Here is a 17,571-nt window from a genome sequence, read left to right as displayed (position 1 = left end):
CCTGGGGTGTTTATTTAAAAAAAGTGACGGCACGTTTCACATCATCGCCACGTGGGACATTACGGTCAGCGGGAGGAAGTCTCACGCGTGACGCGCCTCGTCGTCCGCCGCTCCTTATGACGTCACAGAGGTCTCCTTGCCGCCCCGCGCTGCTCCGGGTGTTAGTCTCGAGGGAGGCCAGTCAGCTGTCACACCGGATCGCCGCGAGTGGCAAAGTCGCACCATGTCGCCCATTCCTGAGATAGAATGGCGAGCAGGGATGTGAAACACAGAGAAGTGAGTTTGCCCTTTTCTGTTAGCCATTGAATGAATCTGTGGAATTGATTTTGTTCTCAGAATATGGGATTTGGAATCTAAATGTGACCCATTCTGTACGTGTACACCTGTTTCTACTAGGAGTGATTTATTTTTAATGTGTGCCTGGCTTGACTGGTGTACACTTTGAGTCATGTATTAATTTTGACAGGGAGTTAAAGAATGAGTGAACATTACATCTGAATCTTTATTCTGTGTCAGTGAGCACTGATAGTTGTACATGCTGTAATGGGCATCCTTAACCCCCATCTTCCCTTCTGGTTGGTGCCCAGCCCAGTTCTTAGTCATGGGGAAGTCACAAACGGCCCATCCTGCTCGTTAGTAGCTAATTGATCCAAGACTCTCATCCTGAGAGGTCAGGGTATTGGCTTCAACAACATGGCAGGGCAGCTTGGTCCACACTCCCACCACCCTTAGTGTAAAGACGGGACTCCTGTTCTCAGTTTTAAATGCTCTTCCACATATGTCCTCTAGTTCGTGTTTTACTGTTCATTCTGAAGAAATCTGCTGGGTTGAATTTTTCAGTGACTTTGAGGGCTTTGAATAGAGTTGTCTCAGATCTCCTCATGGTCTTCTGATACTCAGTTTCTCCAGTCTATCAGTGTGGGACACTCCCTTCAGACTAAAGAGACTCAGTTCCATCAGCCTGTCAGTGTGGGTCACTCCCTTCAGACTAAAGAGACTCAGTTCCTTCAGCCTGTCAGTGTGGGACACTCTCTTCAGACTGAAGAGACTCAGTTCCTTCAGCTTGTCAGTGTGGGACACTCCCTTCAAACTAAAGAGACTGTTCCTTCAGTCTGTCAGTGTGGGTCACTCCCTTCAGACTAAAGAGACTTAGTTCCTTCAGCCTGACACTGTATGACACTCCCTTTAGACTAAAGAGACCCAGTTCCTTCAGCCTGTCAGTGTGGGGCAATCCCTTCAGACTAAAGAGACTCAGTTCCTTCAGCCTGTCAGTTTGGGACACTCCCTTCAGACTAAAGAGACTCCGTTCCTTCAGTCTGTCAGTGTTGGACACTGCCTTTCAGATTAAAGAGACTCAGTTCCTTTAGCCTGTCAGTGTGGGACACTCCCTTCAGACTAAAGAGACTCAGTTCCTTCAGCCTGTCAGTGTGGGTCACTCCCTTCAGACTAAAGGGACAGTTCTTTCAGTCTTTCAGTGTGGGTCACTCCCTTCAGACTAAAGAGACTCAGTTCCTTCAGCCTGTCAGTGTGGGTCACTCCCTTCAGACTAAAGAGACTCAGTTCCTTCAGCCTGTCAGTGTGGGACACTGCCTTTCAGGCTAAAGAGACTCCATTCCTTCAGCCTGTCAGTGTGGGTTACTCCCTTCAGACTAAAGGGACTCAGTTCCTTCAATCTGTCAGTGTGGGACACTCCCTTCAGACTAAAGAGACTTAGTTCCTTCAGCCTGACACTGTGTGACACTCCCTTCAGACTAAAGAGATTCAGTTCCTTCAGCCTGTCAGTGTGGGACACTTCCTTCAGACTAAAGAGACTCCGTTCCTTCAGTCTGTCAGTGTTGGACACTGCCTTTCAGACTAAAGAGACTCAGTTCCTTCAGCTTGTCAGTGTGGGACACTCCCTTCAGACTAAAGAGACTCAGTTCCTTCAGCCTGTCAATGTGGGACACTCCCTTCAGACTAAAGAGACTCAGTTTCTCCAGATTGTCAGTGTGGGACAGTCCCTTTAGACTAAAGAGACTCAGTTCCTTCAGCCTGTCAGTGTGGGTCACTCCCTTCAGACTAAAGAGACTCAGTTCCTTTAGCCTGTCAGTGTGGGACACTGCCTTTGAGACTAAAGAGACTCCATTCCTTCAGCCTGTCAGTGTGGGTCACTCCCTTCAGACTAAAGAGACTCAGTTCCTTCAGCCTGTCAGTGTGGGTCACTCCCTTCAGGATAAAGAGACTCAGTTCCTTCCGCCTGTCAGTGTGGGTCACTCCCTTCAGACTAAAGAGACTCAGTTCCTTCAGCCTGTCAGTGTGGGTCACTCCCTTCAGACTAAAGAGGCTCAGATCCTTCAGCCTGTCAGTGTGTGTCACTCCCTTCAGGATAAAGAGACTCAGTTCCTTCCGCCTGTCAGTGTGGGTCACCCTCTTCAGACTAAAGAGACTCAGTTCCTTCAGCCTGTCAGTGTGGGTCACTCCCTTCAGGATAAAGAGACTCAGTTCCTTCCGCCTGTCAGTGTGTGACACTCCCTTCAGACTCCTGTCCCTGACCCCAACCTGAAATATAACCCCACCTGTACTCCTGTCCCTGACCCCACCCTGAAATATAACCCCACCCCTACTTCTGTCCCTGACCCCACCCTGAAATCTACCCCCCTAACCCCCCTCCTTGCCTAAGTCCGGTCTGCAGGCCTAGTTGGGTTTCCTCAGTGAGGCGCAGTAGTAAGGGTCAGGGGCTCTGGTCTCCTCAGGGGAAGGTTGCAGGTTTAAGATGGTCTATCTGTGAGCAGGGCCTTTCACTCCTGCAGCTCCTGTGTCAATGGGTGCAAATTTACTGCAAAGAGGAAACAGTCAGCACCCCTAGAACCAGATCACCCCACCCCGAAGAACAATTTCACTATCAGTTCTCAGCCAGGAAGGATCTGTACTGCTGCACCCCAATAACTGATGGTGCTGCACCACAAACCGATGATATCGAGCCCCGTTGTGAGCTGCTGTCTTTGTGTTGTCTCAGGGTGTCCGTCCCCTCGCCGGGACGGAGGTGGCTGACTTCCTGCTGGATCAGCCTCTGGGATCCAAGACCCCGATCGTCCCCGGAGTTCGCACCACTTTCTACACCACCAGCCTCTGCGAGAGGGTAAGAGCTTCTCTCTGGACATGAGCACGCAGCAGTCAGTCCTTCTGTCTCTTTCGGCTGTGAGCTGGGGATGAGTTAGAGGTATACTCCAGACTCAAACGCCTCTTCTTCAGAAAAGCCTTTACGTAACTGGTTCCATTCTTCACCCCTCTGCTCTTCTTAGTACCACCTTCCACGGGTAACCAAAATTATTCTGCAGCTAGGATCACACATTCTCCCTTCCCTTAACGACAGACTACTGTTCTTTTAAATTTTCTCCATTCATTGGAAGTTTCATTTCACACCTCTCTGCACCCATTCTGACTTCACACCTCTTGATTGGCCTCTCTTTCTTTCCCCTGCTCCCGCCTCTCACTCCTCCTCCCTCCCAACCTTTGTTCTCCTGCTACTTCACCTTTGCCTACTGCCCTGTCTCTCTCACACCTGAAGAAGGCTCCCTGGCCGAAACGTTGTGTTCTCTTTCTTCTTTTTTTCAGCATGGAATAAACCTATTACTTGTTCCTTTGCAGCCTACGCATGCTGACGCAGCTCCCCACCTGAATTATTATTATTATACTGTGAAGTTGACCCCACCATCATGGCTCAAAAGCCGAGCGCCATGGTTTGGCCTGGAGCCAAGATGGCTGCCTGTGAACTGAGGAAACAGCTCCAAGAATGAGGTACAGCTGGTCTGAGTGAGCCTTTAGCACTCTGGAGGACGTTTTACTACCACATGGAGAGAAAGGAGCTGTTAGGATAGGATCTGTGTGGAATCCCACTCCCTCTGAGTGCTACATACTCACCCAGACCGGCTGTGCCTCATTCTGCAGCTTTTCTCAATGAACAGGTGTCCATCTTGGCTCAAGGCCTGACCTGTGGCCCCAAGTTTTGAGCCAAGATGGTGGCTTTTTCACAGAGCCCCCTTTTAGTACAGCAAAGGTTCCTTGTGGGAAACCCAAAGGGGGAGTGAGAGTCAGAGCCCACAGTTGAGCAGAGGAGAGATTCAGTGAGGTTCTGCACCCCTCTCTGTCCAGTCTCGGGGACTTCACCATCCTACTTCATCCTGCATCACAACCTGTGACTATCATTACCATTAGTATATATAGCACCAAGGCGCTGTACAATTAAACAGTCCAGCAAGAGCCGCAGGGAATTCCCCTCCAGTTCAGTTTGCTGTTGAACGAATGCGCTGGCGCCCCCTGGTGGCTGTGGGCTGACATGTCGCCTGTCCCCCTCGGCAGCTGCATCAGGACAGCGCGGATTTTGTGCTGACCGACCCCAGTGGCCGGCTGCTGCACAGCACCTACAACAGCCTGCATGACCCCAACCTGAAGCAGTTCTTCAGCCAGCGCGACCGGCAGCGCCTGCTCGTGCGCCAGGGCCTCCTCACGCCGCAGAAGAAGGTGAGTGAGGATGGAGGCCAGGGGCCGAGGACGCAGGCGGAGGGCAAGGGGAGAGGGTCTCCCCACACCGTCCTGTAATGCTGGCTCTGACAACCTCGGCCCCTCCGTGACCTCTGTGACCCAGGAACTGATTCTGACTGCGGCTGCCCCATGAGCCCCCTCTGGAAACCCTGAGGCTGAGTGCCTGAATGGCTCCTGCTGAGCCCAGACCCAAGCCCTTGCCTCTGCACCTGCCCCTGACCTTTAACCCTGCTGCTCATCTGATGTGTGAGCAACAGTAGAGGTCAGAGGTCACATCCAGTGTATTGTGGTGGCTCAGTTGGAAGAGCTAGTTGAAAATCAATATAGGATGATATTTGATATAGGACAACATTCAGAAGCGTGACCCAATAGACAGGCATCCTCTACAGAGTCAGTGCTGTGTCGCCTCTCTGCACTGATAGTCCTTCCTCTGTAGTCTCAGCACAGAGCCTGTCGCTGTGTCGCCTCTCTGCACTGATAGTCCTTCCTCTGTAGTCTCAGCGCAGAGCCTGTCGCTGTGTCGCCTCTCTGCACTGATAGTCCTTCCTCTATAGTCTCAGCGCAGAGCCTGTCGCTGTGTCGCCTCTCTGCACTGATAGTCCTTCCTCTGTAGTCTCAGCACAGAGCCTGTCGCTGTGTCGCCTCTCTGCACTGATAGTCCTTCCTCTGTAGTCTCAGCACAGAGCCTGTCGCTGTGTCGCCTCTTTGCACTGATAGTCCTTCCTCTATAGTCTCAGCACAGAGCCTGTCGCTGTGTCGCCTCTCTGCACTGATAGTCCTTCCTCTGTAGTCTCAGCGCAGAGCCTGTCGCTGTGTCGCCGCTCTGTGCTGATTGTCACTGCTCCTGTGTTGTTCTGAAGGTGATCTGCACCACTAAGGAGTTCAACCAATACCGGGAGTATCTGACCACGGTGAAGCTGGACTGGGAGAAGAGCTTCCTGCGAGAGCAGGTGGGGGTGGGAGCCCGATCGAGCCGCCGACAGCGGGGTCTTGTCGTCTCCCAACCGTAGGGGGTTGCCTTGCTGACCGACTCCCTGGATTTCACAGAAGGAACTGGTGAGGAAGTTCCTGGTCCTGCAGGAGAAGAAACAGATCCCACCAGGAATAACTGTGTGCCACCTGCGGGAGTGGCTACTGGATTGCGGGAGTGCCGCACGGATCTGGAGGTGAGGAGGAGGAGGGACGCTGGGGAGCTTGGAGCACTGGGCCCTCATGTGCACTCATGCTAACATGTGGGCTGATGGAAAACAGGAAGGGGTCAGATCCAATCCAGGGGAACTTCACTTACCATCAGGCCAAAGTAATCAAGAAGGAAAGATGCAGGCAGTTGTGTAGATCACAGCTAGATCGATTGAGAGACAGGTAGACAGTAATGAACAGGAAGGTGACTGGTCCCAGCTTGGACACACAGATTGACAGAGCGAGAGGTCAGGACAGCACTTAGGGCCTCAGGTTAGGGCTGTGGGTTCAGATCTCAAGTGGTCCTGAGGGTTATCTGCTGTAACCCTGAGAAAGTCTGTGTGCTGAGATGGCGCTAATCACCATGTTTGTTGCTTGCAATAGCTAGAATTCTGACTTGTATATTATATTCTAGCTAGACTGGTGGCCTGTATATTATATTCTAGACAGATGGAGCTGACCTGTATATAATATTATCCGTTCATTCTCACGGCCCGTATACTGACCTGCTCTGTGCTCTGTCTGAAGGGGCCGCAATGGCAGGACTGAAAACCAGAACACCCACAGCTACTCGGAGCTGGTAAGAGACAGGCGACAGCGTCACTCCCTCCCACACCCCTCCTCACCCTCACTGCAGTGTGTAAATATTCATCAAGCCCACAGGCCTGTTCCATCTCCAGCCGGGAGATGACGAACATCTCTAGATGCCTCTGGATCATGGTTTTAAATGTTCCATTCATGGTCAGGTGACTGTGAAGTCCCCATTGCCTTCTGGGTAATGTTGGTCTTGTCTGGACTACATCTTGTCTGAGCCAGCTGCCCTTTTACAGACACTAGTATCGGTGATAACCATTTGAGTTCTAGATTAATGATCATTTTCCTGTGCAGTGGACACCCTGACAAACAGTACTGTGTCTTACTGTGGTCTGCGTGAGCACAGATCCCACTGCCCTGGTTAGCTGTGCTGTTTTTGGAAAGAGTCTGGAGGTCGTACTTGACTGGGGGTGTGTAGCTGCAGTCTGATGGTTTGATATGATTTTAGCCTGCTCCTTCAGACACATGTGTTAGCACCAGTAATGGCCGCAGGGCTGGCTCTCCTGAGAAGCCTGGTTTAAGAATCTGTGTCCATCACTCTGGAGCTCCTGGCTGCAGGAGTCAATGCGGCGGCATGCTGACCTCTGACCTCTGACCTTGGCGCAGGCCTGGCGCGAGAGACTGCGTCAGCAGCTGCAGGAGCTGGAGGTGGAGGTCCACAGGGAGCTGCGACTGGAAAGGCGCTGGGACAAGAAGGTACCGCCGCCCTACAAGAAGTGCTTTTCTGCAGAGCTGCCTGTCGACAGCAGAGAGAAGCAGGGTGACTCTTCACCTGGAGGGGCAACAGTCATCCTGCTCTGACCTCTGAGTCACTAGGAGGGTCCCAGCTTAGAATCCCTGACCCCTGACCCCTGACCTCTGACCTCTAAGTCACTAGGACTGTCCCAGCTTAGAATCCCTAACACCTGACCCCATGATCCACTTTGAGTTGCCAGGACAGGGTTCCAGTTTAGTATCCCTGTCCATTGACCCCTGATCTCTGATCCCTAAACCATTCTAAATCACCATGAGGGTCCCAAGTTAGAATCCCTGACCCCTGACCCCTTACCCCTGACCCCTGACCCCTGACCCCATGACCCAACATGAGACAGTCACTGCTCCTTCAGGTGGTCTGTTCTTCCTTTGGATCAGATGTCAGTCTGTGGTCCTGAAGTCACCCGTCAGATAGTTATGACACAATGATCCCTGTGTGTCGGAGCCTTTCTAACAGGGCGTGTCTTGTGCTACAGAAGGCGCCGAAGCAGGACATGCGCTTGGCAGCAGTCCCAGAGGAAGCCCGTGTCCACAGCGAGGCAGGTGAGACTCGGCCCGTCTGTCTCCTGGAACTGCTGGCTGACCTCCACGGCCATGGAGATCTGCCCAGAAAACAGGGCTTCCCGGGGGTCTCAGGGTATCCCAGAGACCCTCAGGGTATCCCTAAATCTCTTGGGTATCCTGGAGACTCTCAGGGGTCTCCAGAGACTCTCGGGGTATTTCAGGAACGTAGTTATTGCGGTTAATTACTACGATAGTTTGCATGCTGATTTCCCCCGGTCTCCTCCTGTTTTGCTTTTCCTATGATTTGATGTTTAAGGACACTGAGGACAAGACCAGTCCGATGCACCAGTGGACCCCTGGGGCTCGCGCTCATGTGTGGTGCCGGTTTGTTCCAAGTCCAGAAGGTCGTTCTTACTGACCTCTGACTTGTGCTGGGTTAGTGAAACCGAGAAGGAACGTCGCTCACTCTCTCCTGTTCTTCCTCGGCAGTGAGTCAGACAGAGACCCATCGTTCCTCGGCTCTCCCGTCTCGTGCAACGGAGACGTCTTCGTCCCCAGGAGAGACGAGCTGCCCCTCAGAGCCGTCCCAGAAGTCTCAGAGCACGCATCTGACCCACCTGTGAGTTTGACCCAGTATCCTGGCTCCCTGTTGCTTGATTTCTCTTGCAGGCATGAGAGTCACTGTGGGTGTGTCAGATAAAGTGTTACTTCCACTGTGGGCATGTCTGATTACAGTGTCACTCCCACTGTGGGCGTGTCTGATACAGTGTCACTCCCACTGTGGGCGTGTCTGATACAGTGTCACCCCCACTGTGGGCGTGCCTGATTACAGTGTCTCTCCCACTGTGGGCGTGCCTGATACAGTGTCTCTCCCACTGTGGGCGTGCCTGATACAGTGTCTCTCCCACTGTGGGCGTGCCTGATACAGTGTCTCTCCCACTGTGGATGTGGGCAGTTCTAGTTGCAACAAAAACCAGCAAAGACAGGGATCCTCCAAGATCAGGACTGAGAAACCTGCAATTTCCAAGATGCTCCTAAAATTTTATACACACACCTTCCTATCTCGAGTTCTTCAAACACCCAAAATTGCTGACTAAAGATCTGATCAGCACATTTGTGATCAGTGTAGGTCCATTAGCTCCCGATGATCATGGCGGAGTACTGGCATGCAGGGGGATGATTTTTTTAATTGATGAAATCAGTGTCTGCTTTAACAAAACAGAGACAGGATACCTGCTCCAGCAGGTGCAGAGTCTTACTACATGTGTCCAGATGTTTACTGGAAAGCTGTCCAGCTCCCTACTGATTCTGGATAGAGCAGAGCAGAGCTGTGAATATGTGGAGAGGCCACATCAGTGTCAGCACTCACAGATAACCGCCGTGGTGTCTGAATGCTCAGTCAGGATGACTGGTGTCAGCTGTGCCTTGTCTCTTCACAGAAAAACAAGCATAGAAGAACAGCTAAGACAGAGAGTGAGTATTCTTCCAGCCTACCGCGCACTGCCACACGTCACTAACTGCAAGCCCAGGTTCGGTTCAGCTGAATGACAGCGACTTACTTGGCCGAAGCTGAAGGTCCGAGTGAAGGGCTACCTCATGGGCACAGCAGCTCCTCCCCTGGGGTTTGAACCCGCAACCTTCTAGTCCTGAGGAGAGCCCTGATCCCCGCTGCACAGTGCTGCTTGCTCTGAAAATGGCCTTTTATTTTCTTCCATGTTTCTGTAAGACTGCAGCCTGAGCTAATTGAGTACAGGGCAAGGTTTAGTATGATTTATAACAGTAAGTCTTCTGATAGAACAGTGCACTCCTTTTTTTATCAGCTGCTGTTATGATCTCTGTAGGTGTTGCACTTTGACTAAACGAAGGCGGTGCAGCTGTCCTGGGTTCGATGCGGTGCCGGGCTGCCTGTCTGTGTGGAGTTTGCATGTTCTCCCCGTGTTGAGGTGGGGTTTCCCCCCCAGTGGCAGTGGGCCGGTGGCCTGGCTGCAGGACATGGCCGGGCGCCTGGACAAGGCCCCGGTGAGGAAGGCGAAGGCCCTAGCCGCCATGTCTGTTGTGCGCAGGTCTCCGCGGAGGGGCTGGGCCCCGTCCTGGGGGGCCTCGTGAGATGGGTAGTGACGGCCGTGAGCGACATCCTGATCCCGGCCATCCAGGAGTTCGAGGAGTCGCCCGGCTGCCCCAGCGACACCTCGCTCCAGTGCAGCGCCAGCGACCCGGGCTCCCGCTGCGAGCTCAGCCCCCCGCACAGCGCCAGCGGCTCGGGCTCCCGCTGCGAGCTCGGCCCCCCGCACAGCGCCAGCGGCTCGGGCTCCCGCTGCGAGCTCGGCCCCCCGCACAGCGCCAGCGGCTCGGGCTCCCGCTGCGAGATCGGCCCCCCGCACAGCGCCAGCGACCCGGGCTTCCGCTGCGAGCTCAGCCCCCCGCACAGCGCCAGCGGCGGGGCGCCGCCCCCGTCCCCCCCGAGTCCGGCGTCCTCCAGGCCCTCGGTGGCGTCCCTGCCAGGCAACATGGCCACCCCAGAGGCAGCGGAGGACGCCCCGATGGAGGTCGACCCCCAGGAGGGTCCCCCCTCCGGAGCCGAGGAGGGCGAGGACCTGGCGGGGTCCCCCGCCGGCCCGCCGCTCCCCCCGCGCCCCCCGTCCTCGCCCCTGGTCAAGGAGGCGGGGGTCCTGGTGTGGGACGTCATCTACCAGGCGGTGGACATTGTGAAGCACCTGCAGGCCGGCGCCAGCGAAAGCGTGTCGTCCGCGGAGGTGCGCCCCCTGAGCCCCCCGAGCCCGCGGTGCCCCCCGAGCCCCCCGAGCCCGTCCCTCACCCGGAGGGCCGAGAGCATGGTGTGGGGTGTGGTCTGCAGGGCCGTGGAGACGCTGCAGCTCCTGCAGGCAGAGGCGCAGGAGGACGCAGTGACCTTTGACCTCCCCTGCCTCCCGGACACCCCCGAGCCCCCCACCTCCGGCCAGGCCCCGCGCTGCCGGTCGGTGGAGAGCCAGTCCTGCCCCGACAGCTCGGCCTGCAGGCTCCTGGGCGGCTCGGGAGAGCGTTCGGAGGAGGAGGCGGAGCTCGGCAGCCTGGCCCAGGAGATCGTGGGCGTCATCCTGCGGAGCGTCGCCGCGGAGACGCAGGAGGAAGAAGCTCTGCAGCTGGAGCTCCAGGCGTCTGCCCCCGACAGCCGCTGTCCGGAGTCCGACCCCTCCTCTTCCTCTTCCTCTTCCTCCCGCTCTTTGCCTGAGGAAGACGCGTCGGAGCTCAGCCTCCAGACCCGGGAGCTGGTGAGCGCCGTCTTCCGGGGGATCCAGTCCCAGCTGGCCAAGGAGGAGCGGCAGAGGGCCGGCTCCGGGCGGGGCGCGCGGCTCTCCGAGGAGAGCCTGCTGGCCCGGGAGATCGTGGCGTCCGCGCTGGCCAGGCTGGAGGAGCGCCCCCCCGCCGGGCCGGCCCCGCGCCCCGCCAGCGCCGCGCGCTCCCACCTGGCCGTCGGCGGCCCGGGGCGCCTGGGGGGCCTTCTGGACGCCCTCAGGTCGAGGCTGCAGCAGAGCACGGTCCAGCCCATCCGGCGCATCATCGAGAGGCTCCTGCCCCCGCCGCCGCCCGGCTCCCCCGCCGCCTCCTCGCGCTGCTCGCTGCTCGCCTCCGACATCGTGGCCGCCGTCCTGCAGGGCCTGGCCGCCGCCGCGGCTCCGGCGGCGTGCGACCGGCTGGCCTCGGGAAGGTCGCTCCAGCCGGCCGAGGTCCAGGCCGTGTCCAGGGGGCTCGTCCAGGCGGTGGTGGCCAGGCTGAAAGCCTATGTGAGCCAGGAGGCCCTGTCCATGTCCACATCTGAGTCCCTGTACCCGTCCGAGTCTCCGTCCCAGTTCAGCATCCGCACGTCGTCAGCGGAGCTGGACAGCAGCTCTCCGGACTCACTGGAGCTGATGGCGGCCTGCACCGCCGGGCCGGCGCCCCAGCAGGGACAGGCCCACTCCGCCCCCGACCCGCAGCGCGTGGTCAGCCGGATCCTGCGGGCGGTGCGGGCCGCGCGCGGGGGGCGGGCCCCGCTGACCGTGGAGCAGCTGTCCACCACCATCACAGACGTCCTGTTCTCCAGCCTGTGCCCGGACAGCCCGCCGGCCCGGGCAAGGCGCGCCCCCCCCGCCAGCGTCCCCGTCTCGCCCTCCGCCACCTCCCTCCGCAGCGCCGCGGGTGCCGGCCTGCTCCCGGAGCCGCCGGGAGAGCCGGGAGAGCCGGGCCGCGGGCGCTGCAGGAGGATCTCCCCAGAGCCCTGCGCGCCGCAGCGCAGCCGTGACGGGCGGCCGGAGGACGGCGCGCCCGCGGAGGCCTGCAGGAGCGCGCCCGCCCTCGCCCCGCCCCGCGCCCCCGCGCTCTCGGAGCCCGGCGCCCGGCTGCTGCGCGGCGTGCTGGAGAAGTTCGTGGGGAAGCTGCTGGCGCAGTGCCTGGGCTTCCCCGAGGCGCTGTCCCGCCAGCTGGACAGGAAGAGCGCCCCCGCGGCCAGCGAGAGGGAGGGGCGGCTGCGGTCCTTCCGGCGCAAGCTCTCGGGGTCGGTGGCCCCGCTGGCGGAGCGACGCGTGTGGCCCGACTCCCAGCACCACGACGGCGTGCTGGCCGCGCTCTGCAGCCTGCTGGTCAGCATGGTCATGGGCGCAGTGGTGCCCGCGGACACCCCCCCCGCCCAGCACAGGAGAGGTGAGAGGTTATAGGAGGGCGGGAGAAGGGGGATTTCTGAGTCACAGCCAGTGTGTGTATTCTAGCTGGACTGTAGACTATATAATATTCTAGATAGATCACAGTGAGTGTATATTCTAGCTGGACTGTAGACTATATAATATTCTAGATAGATCACAGTGAGTGTATATTCTAGCTGGACTGTAGACTGTATATTATATTCTAGATAGATCACAGGGAGTGTATATTCTAGCTGGACTGTAGACTGTATATAATATTCTAGATAGATCACAGTGAGTGTATATTCTAGCTGGACTGTAGACTATATAATATTCTAGATAGATCACAGTGAGTGTATATTCTAGCTGGACTGTAGACTGTATATTATATTCTAGATAGATCACAGTGAGTGTATGTTCTAGCTGGACTGTAGACTGTATATAATATTCTAGATAGATCACAGGGAGTGTATATTCTAGCTGGACTGTAGACTGTATATAATATTCTAGATAGATCACAGGGAGTGTATATTCTAGCTGGACTGTAGACTATATAATATTCTAGATAGACCACAGTGAGTGTATATTCTAGCTGGACTGTAGACTGTATATTATATTCTAGATAGATCACAGGGAGTGTATATTCTAGCTGGACTGTAGACTATATAATATTCTAGATAGATCACAGGGAGTGTATATTCTAGCTGGACTGTAGACTGTATATAATATTCTAGATAGATCACAGAGAGTGTATATTCTAGCTGGACTGTAGACTATATAATATTCTAGATAGATCACAGGGAGTGTATATTCTAGCTGGACTGTAGACTGTATATTATATTCTAGATAGATCACAGTGAGTGTGTATTCTAGCTGGACTGTAGACTATATAATATTCTAGATAGATCACAGTGAGTGTATATTCTAGCTGGACTGTAGACTGTATATAATATTCTAGATAGATCACAGGGAGTGTATATTCTAGCTGGACTGTAGACTATATAATATTCTAGATAGATCACAGGGAGTGTATATTCTAGCTGGACTGTAGACTGTATATTATATTCTAGATAGATCACAGTGAGTGTGTATTCTAGCTGGACTGTAGACTATATAATATTCTAGATAGATCACAGGGAGTGTATATTCTAGCTGGACTGTAGACTATATAATATTCTAGATAGATCACAGGGAGTGTATATTCTAGCTGGACTGTAGACTGTATATAATATTCTAGATAGATCACAGGGAGTGTATATTCTAGCTGGACTGTAGACTATATAATATTCTAGATAGATCTCAGTGAGTGTATATTCTAGCTGGACTGTAGGCTATATATTATATTCTAGATAGATCACAGTGAGTGTATATTCTAGCTGGACTGTAGACTGTATATAATATTCTAGATAGATCACAGTGAGTGTATATTCTAGCTGGACTGTAGACTATATATAATATTCTAGATAGATCACAGTGAGTGTATATTCTAGCTGGACTGTAGACTGTATATAATATTCTAGATAGATCACAGTGAGTGTATATGCTAGCTGGACTGTAGACTATATAATATTCTAGATAGATCACAGTGAGTATATTCTAGCTGGACTGTAGACTGTATATTATATTCTAGATAGATCACAGTGAGTATATTCTAGCTGGACTGTAGACTATATTATATTCTAGATAGATCACAGTGAGTGTATATTCTAGCTGGACTGTAGACTGTATATTATATTCTAGATAGATCACAGTGAGTGTATATTCTAGCTGGACTGTAGACTGTATATTATGTTCTAGATAGATCACAGTGAGTGTATATTCTAGCTGGACTGTAGACTGTATATTATATTCTAGGTAGATCACAGGGAGTGTATATTCTAGCAGGACTGTAGACTGTATATAATATTCTAGATAGATCACAGTGAGTGTATATTCTAGCTGGACTGTAGGCTATATATTATATTCTAGATAGATCACAGTGAGTGTATATTCTAGCTGGACTGTAGACTGTATATAATATTCTTGATAGATCACAGTGAGTGTATATTCTAGCTGGACTGTAGACTGTATATAATATTCTAGATAGATCACAGTGAGTGTATATTCTAGCTGGACTGTAGGTCGCCTGTGTCACACCTCCAGATAGACTGTCCATCTCACCTCGTTCCGCAGGAGCGCCGGACGCCGGGGCCAGAGGGAGGCCGGAGGGCCGCAGCCGCTGCACAGTGGAGCGGACGGTGCGGCCCGGAGCTTCCCTCCAGGACTCTCCCGGCACCGGAGAGGTGCGCGCCCTCGTCCCGCCGGAGGCTGGCGCCCCGCTCCCGCGGGCAGCGTCCAGGCCATCGGGAGACGGGAGTGCGGCGCCCTCAGAGCTCTCCCGGCTCCAGCAGGCCGCCGGCACGCCCGTCATCCGGGCGAGCTCCCTCGCTGGCCTGCCGATCCCGGTTTGCTCCTCCTCCACGTCCTCCTCCTCCTCCACGTCCTCCTCCTCCTCGTCCTCCTCCTTCACGTCCTCCTCCTGCTCCGGCCTGTCCTACATCGTGGAGGACATAGTCACCGGGCTGCTCGAGACAGTGGCCCCGGCGACCACTCCTCCCGACGGCGCCGGCCCTGCTGGAGAGCTGGACAGGCCTGCCTCGGCCCTGAGCCACATGGCCGCCGCCCTGGTAGCATCGGTGCTGCAGGTCTCCGCCCGGACCAGGGCCCGCCGCCCCCCCACCGCAGGCGCCAGAGAAGCCGTCAGCGCCGCCGCCCACACCAGGACCGCCGTGGAGGCCCAGGAGGAGCGTCCCGGGGACACGCCTGTGGGTGAGTCCTGTCCAGAGCCGCAGCCCAGCCTGACTCCACACTCGGGCAGGAGGGGACTTCCTACCTCCAGAGTCACGGGCAGGAGACTGGGGCTGGCGTGCAGCTTTGATCGAGGCTCCTGGGATTGATTCGGCTCGTTTGATGTCAGCTGATAACGCGCCTGTCAGGCTCTCAAAGGCCCACGCTTGAGGGGTCAGGCCCGGCTGCCCAGGTTTAGAGCACCAGTCTCCAGGCAGCCCCCCTCTCCACTCTTCTCAGATCTGTGAGGCGATTCCAGGGTGCGGGTGGCGGGGGGGGGGGGGGAGTTTTTGGGGCACTGTTTGTGCACATGCCACATGGAATGTCCTGGGAGGTGAGGTCTGGGGTGTCCTGTGAGCACAGCCTGCCTGTTTATCCTGGGGGGTGAGATCTGGGGTGTCCTGTGAGCACAGTCTGTCTGTTTCTCCTGGGGGGTGAGATCTGGGGTGTCCTGTGAGCACTCCTGAACCCAGAACCCAGGATTTGAGAGAGACGTAAAAATCCAGATCTAAGAACAATAACCGTCGTCTGTTTTGTCTTTCAGGTCGTGGGGAAGCCCTGCTCAGGCGTGTCCGGCGGGGCTTTAACATTCTGGCAGCATGCCTAGGCCGGGCATGCTGCTTCAGACCACGCGTGGCGCAGGAGATAAAGTAGTCAGTTGCATCACAGGATTGTAAACGTGTCCATCTGTGTGTGAGTGATGAGTGATGAGTGATGAGTGATGAGTGATGAGTGATGAGTGATGAGTGATGAGTGTGTGTGTGTGTGAGTGATGAGTGTGTGAGTGATGAGTGTGTGAGTGATGAGTGTGTGAGTGATGAGTGTGTGAGTGATGAGTGTGTGAGTGATAAGAGTGTGAGTGTGTGTGATGAGTGTGTGTGAGTGCCTGTGTGTGAGTGATAAGTGTGCATGTGTGTAGTATGAGCGAGTGTGTGTGTGATGAGTGTGTGTGATGAGTGTGTGTGATGAGTGTGTGTGAGTGCCTGTGTGTGAGTGATAAGTGTGTGTGTAATTGTGAGTGTGTGTGTGAGTGCTCTGTACAGTCTGAGGGGGAGAAGGAGGTGTTTAACTACTTAACACATAGTTTGCACTTCTGAGAGTGAAGAACCATGACGTTTCTAACTGGGTTTTATCGTTACGTGACTTTGAGTCCTAAATCGGGGTATCTGTGCTGTTTGCGCATGGCTCTTTAAGCGCTGTGCTCTGTGTGTGGCTCCCCAGTCCAGTGTGTGTATTAATAAGGGGGTGACCCTGTCTCCCCAGTCCTGCGTGTGTGTAAGAATGGGGGTGACCCTCTCTCTCCCAGTCCTGTGTGAGTTTACAGAAAGTCTCTCGAATGTTTAAACAAGTGTAAAAACACAAAGTGCAGACAGTGCATCAAGACAATATACAAACAAACAGTAGACAATGTACAAGTAAACAAGTTTACTCTGTTTCTCTTTGGAACAAGTAATAGGTTTTATCAATGCTGAAAAAAAGAAGAAAGAGAACACAACGTTTCGGCCGTGGAGCCTTCTTCAGGTTTCTCTTTGCCTGGTTAAGTGCTCATCTAGTGTGTATTGCTAAGGGTTCTATAGCATTCCAGTTGTTGTTATGTTTGTGTGTGAGTCCCAGTGAGAGGGGTAGTGTTGTTTGGCTTGTGTTGTGATTTGGTTGACTGATTCATGCTGTTTTAGCTGTGCTGGCGTGAGGCAGGTTGGTGTCAGTGAGCCTCAGGACCAGCTGGCTGAGGGGGCTCTTCTCTGGGCCCAGCAGGGTCTTGTGGTTTTAGGAATTCTGGTTACAGAATTAACACAGCTGGTTGTGTGATCCGACAGGTTTGCTAAATGTGACAGTCCTTCAGTGTGACAGGCACTCATCACAAACATCTGTTATGAAAAAGCAGTATGATATTGGATCTGCATATGTAGTTCAAGTAGATAGCTGCGTCAGCATGTGTAGGCTGCAAAGGAACAAGTTAAAGGTTTGTTCCATGCTGAAAAGTGAAGAAAGGAGACAACGTTTCGGCTGTGGAGTCTTCTTCGGGTGTGACATTTATATATTTACATGTATAAATTAACTTCTTGATAGAAAATGGTCTACACATCTATGTATTTTGAATGTTATCACACCCACGTCCCCGAAGTGCACACACATCACATTAATCATGGAGTGTGAACTGAATCAAAGTGGGAGGGATTAAGGTCACCTATTTTCTTAACCCATTTGTCTGTCAGTCGCAGCGCTCCAGGCACCTCACTGGCTGTGTTGTTTTGGAGTGACGAGCTGGTTCAGCCAATGGCAGCTGCGGGGAGGCGGGGCTTCCAGCGTGTCCTCGGGAGTTGAGCAGAGGGGGGGGCGAAACCTGAAGTGTTGCTCGTGCCGGATTTTCTGGGCTCGTTTTTTTTTTAAACCAGCGGAGTGTCGCGCACGAGCCCAGCGGCCGATAACCGCAGATTTGAAGAAAAGCTCCGCTCGTTTCGAAGAGCGGATCAGAGACGAGACCGGGAGGGACGACTGCCTGCGGAGGGGAGGACTGTTCGTTGATGAAACCCAAATA

General features: G+C 54.2%; 1 protein-coding gene across 2 annotated transcripts; it reads left to right on the top strand.

Moving 5' to 3' along the window:
- The first annotated feature begins 126 nt into the window (after positions 1-126).
- Positions 127-15,698, top strand: LOC148656991 (uncharacterized). 2 transcript variants are annotated; one of them, XM_088644273.1, is made up of 13 exons: positions 127-276; positions 2,996-3,118; positions 4,339-4,500; positions 5,382-5,471; positions 5,569-5,687; positions 6,229-6,280; positions 6,901-6,990; positions 7,524-7,590; positions 8,041-8,170; positions 8,991-9,024; positions 9,615-12,228; positions 14,379-15,014; positions 15,577-15,698. In XM_088644273.1, exons 1-13 carry the CDS (start codon positions 247-249, stop codon positions 15,684-15,686), a joined length of 4,257 nt encoding a protein of 1,418 aa, XP_088500399.1. In that variant the 5' UTR covers positions 127-246; the 3' UTR covers positions 15,687-15,698. The 2 variants fall into 2 exon arrangements, with proteins under 2 accessions (XP_088500399.1, XP_088500398.1); XM_088644272.1 differs by having other exon boundaries at positions 14,349-15,014.
- The last annotated feature ends 1,873 nt before the right edge of the window (positions 15,699-17,571 follow it).

Source organism: Lepisosteus platostomus, chromosome 8 (assembly GCF_059453375.1).
Source record: "Lepisosteus platostomus isolate fLepPlt1 chromosome 8, fLepPlt1.hap1, whole genome shotgun sequence".
NCBI classification, from domain to species: Eukaryota; Metazoa; Chordata; class Actinopteri; order Semionotiformes; family Lepisosteidae; genus Lepisosteus; species Lepisosteus platostomus.
This window is presented reverse-complemented; position numbering and strand designations above follow the sequence as displayed.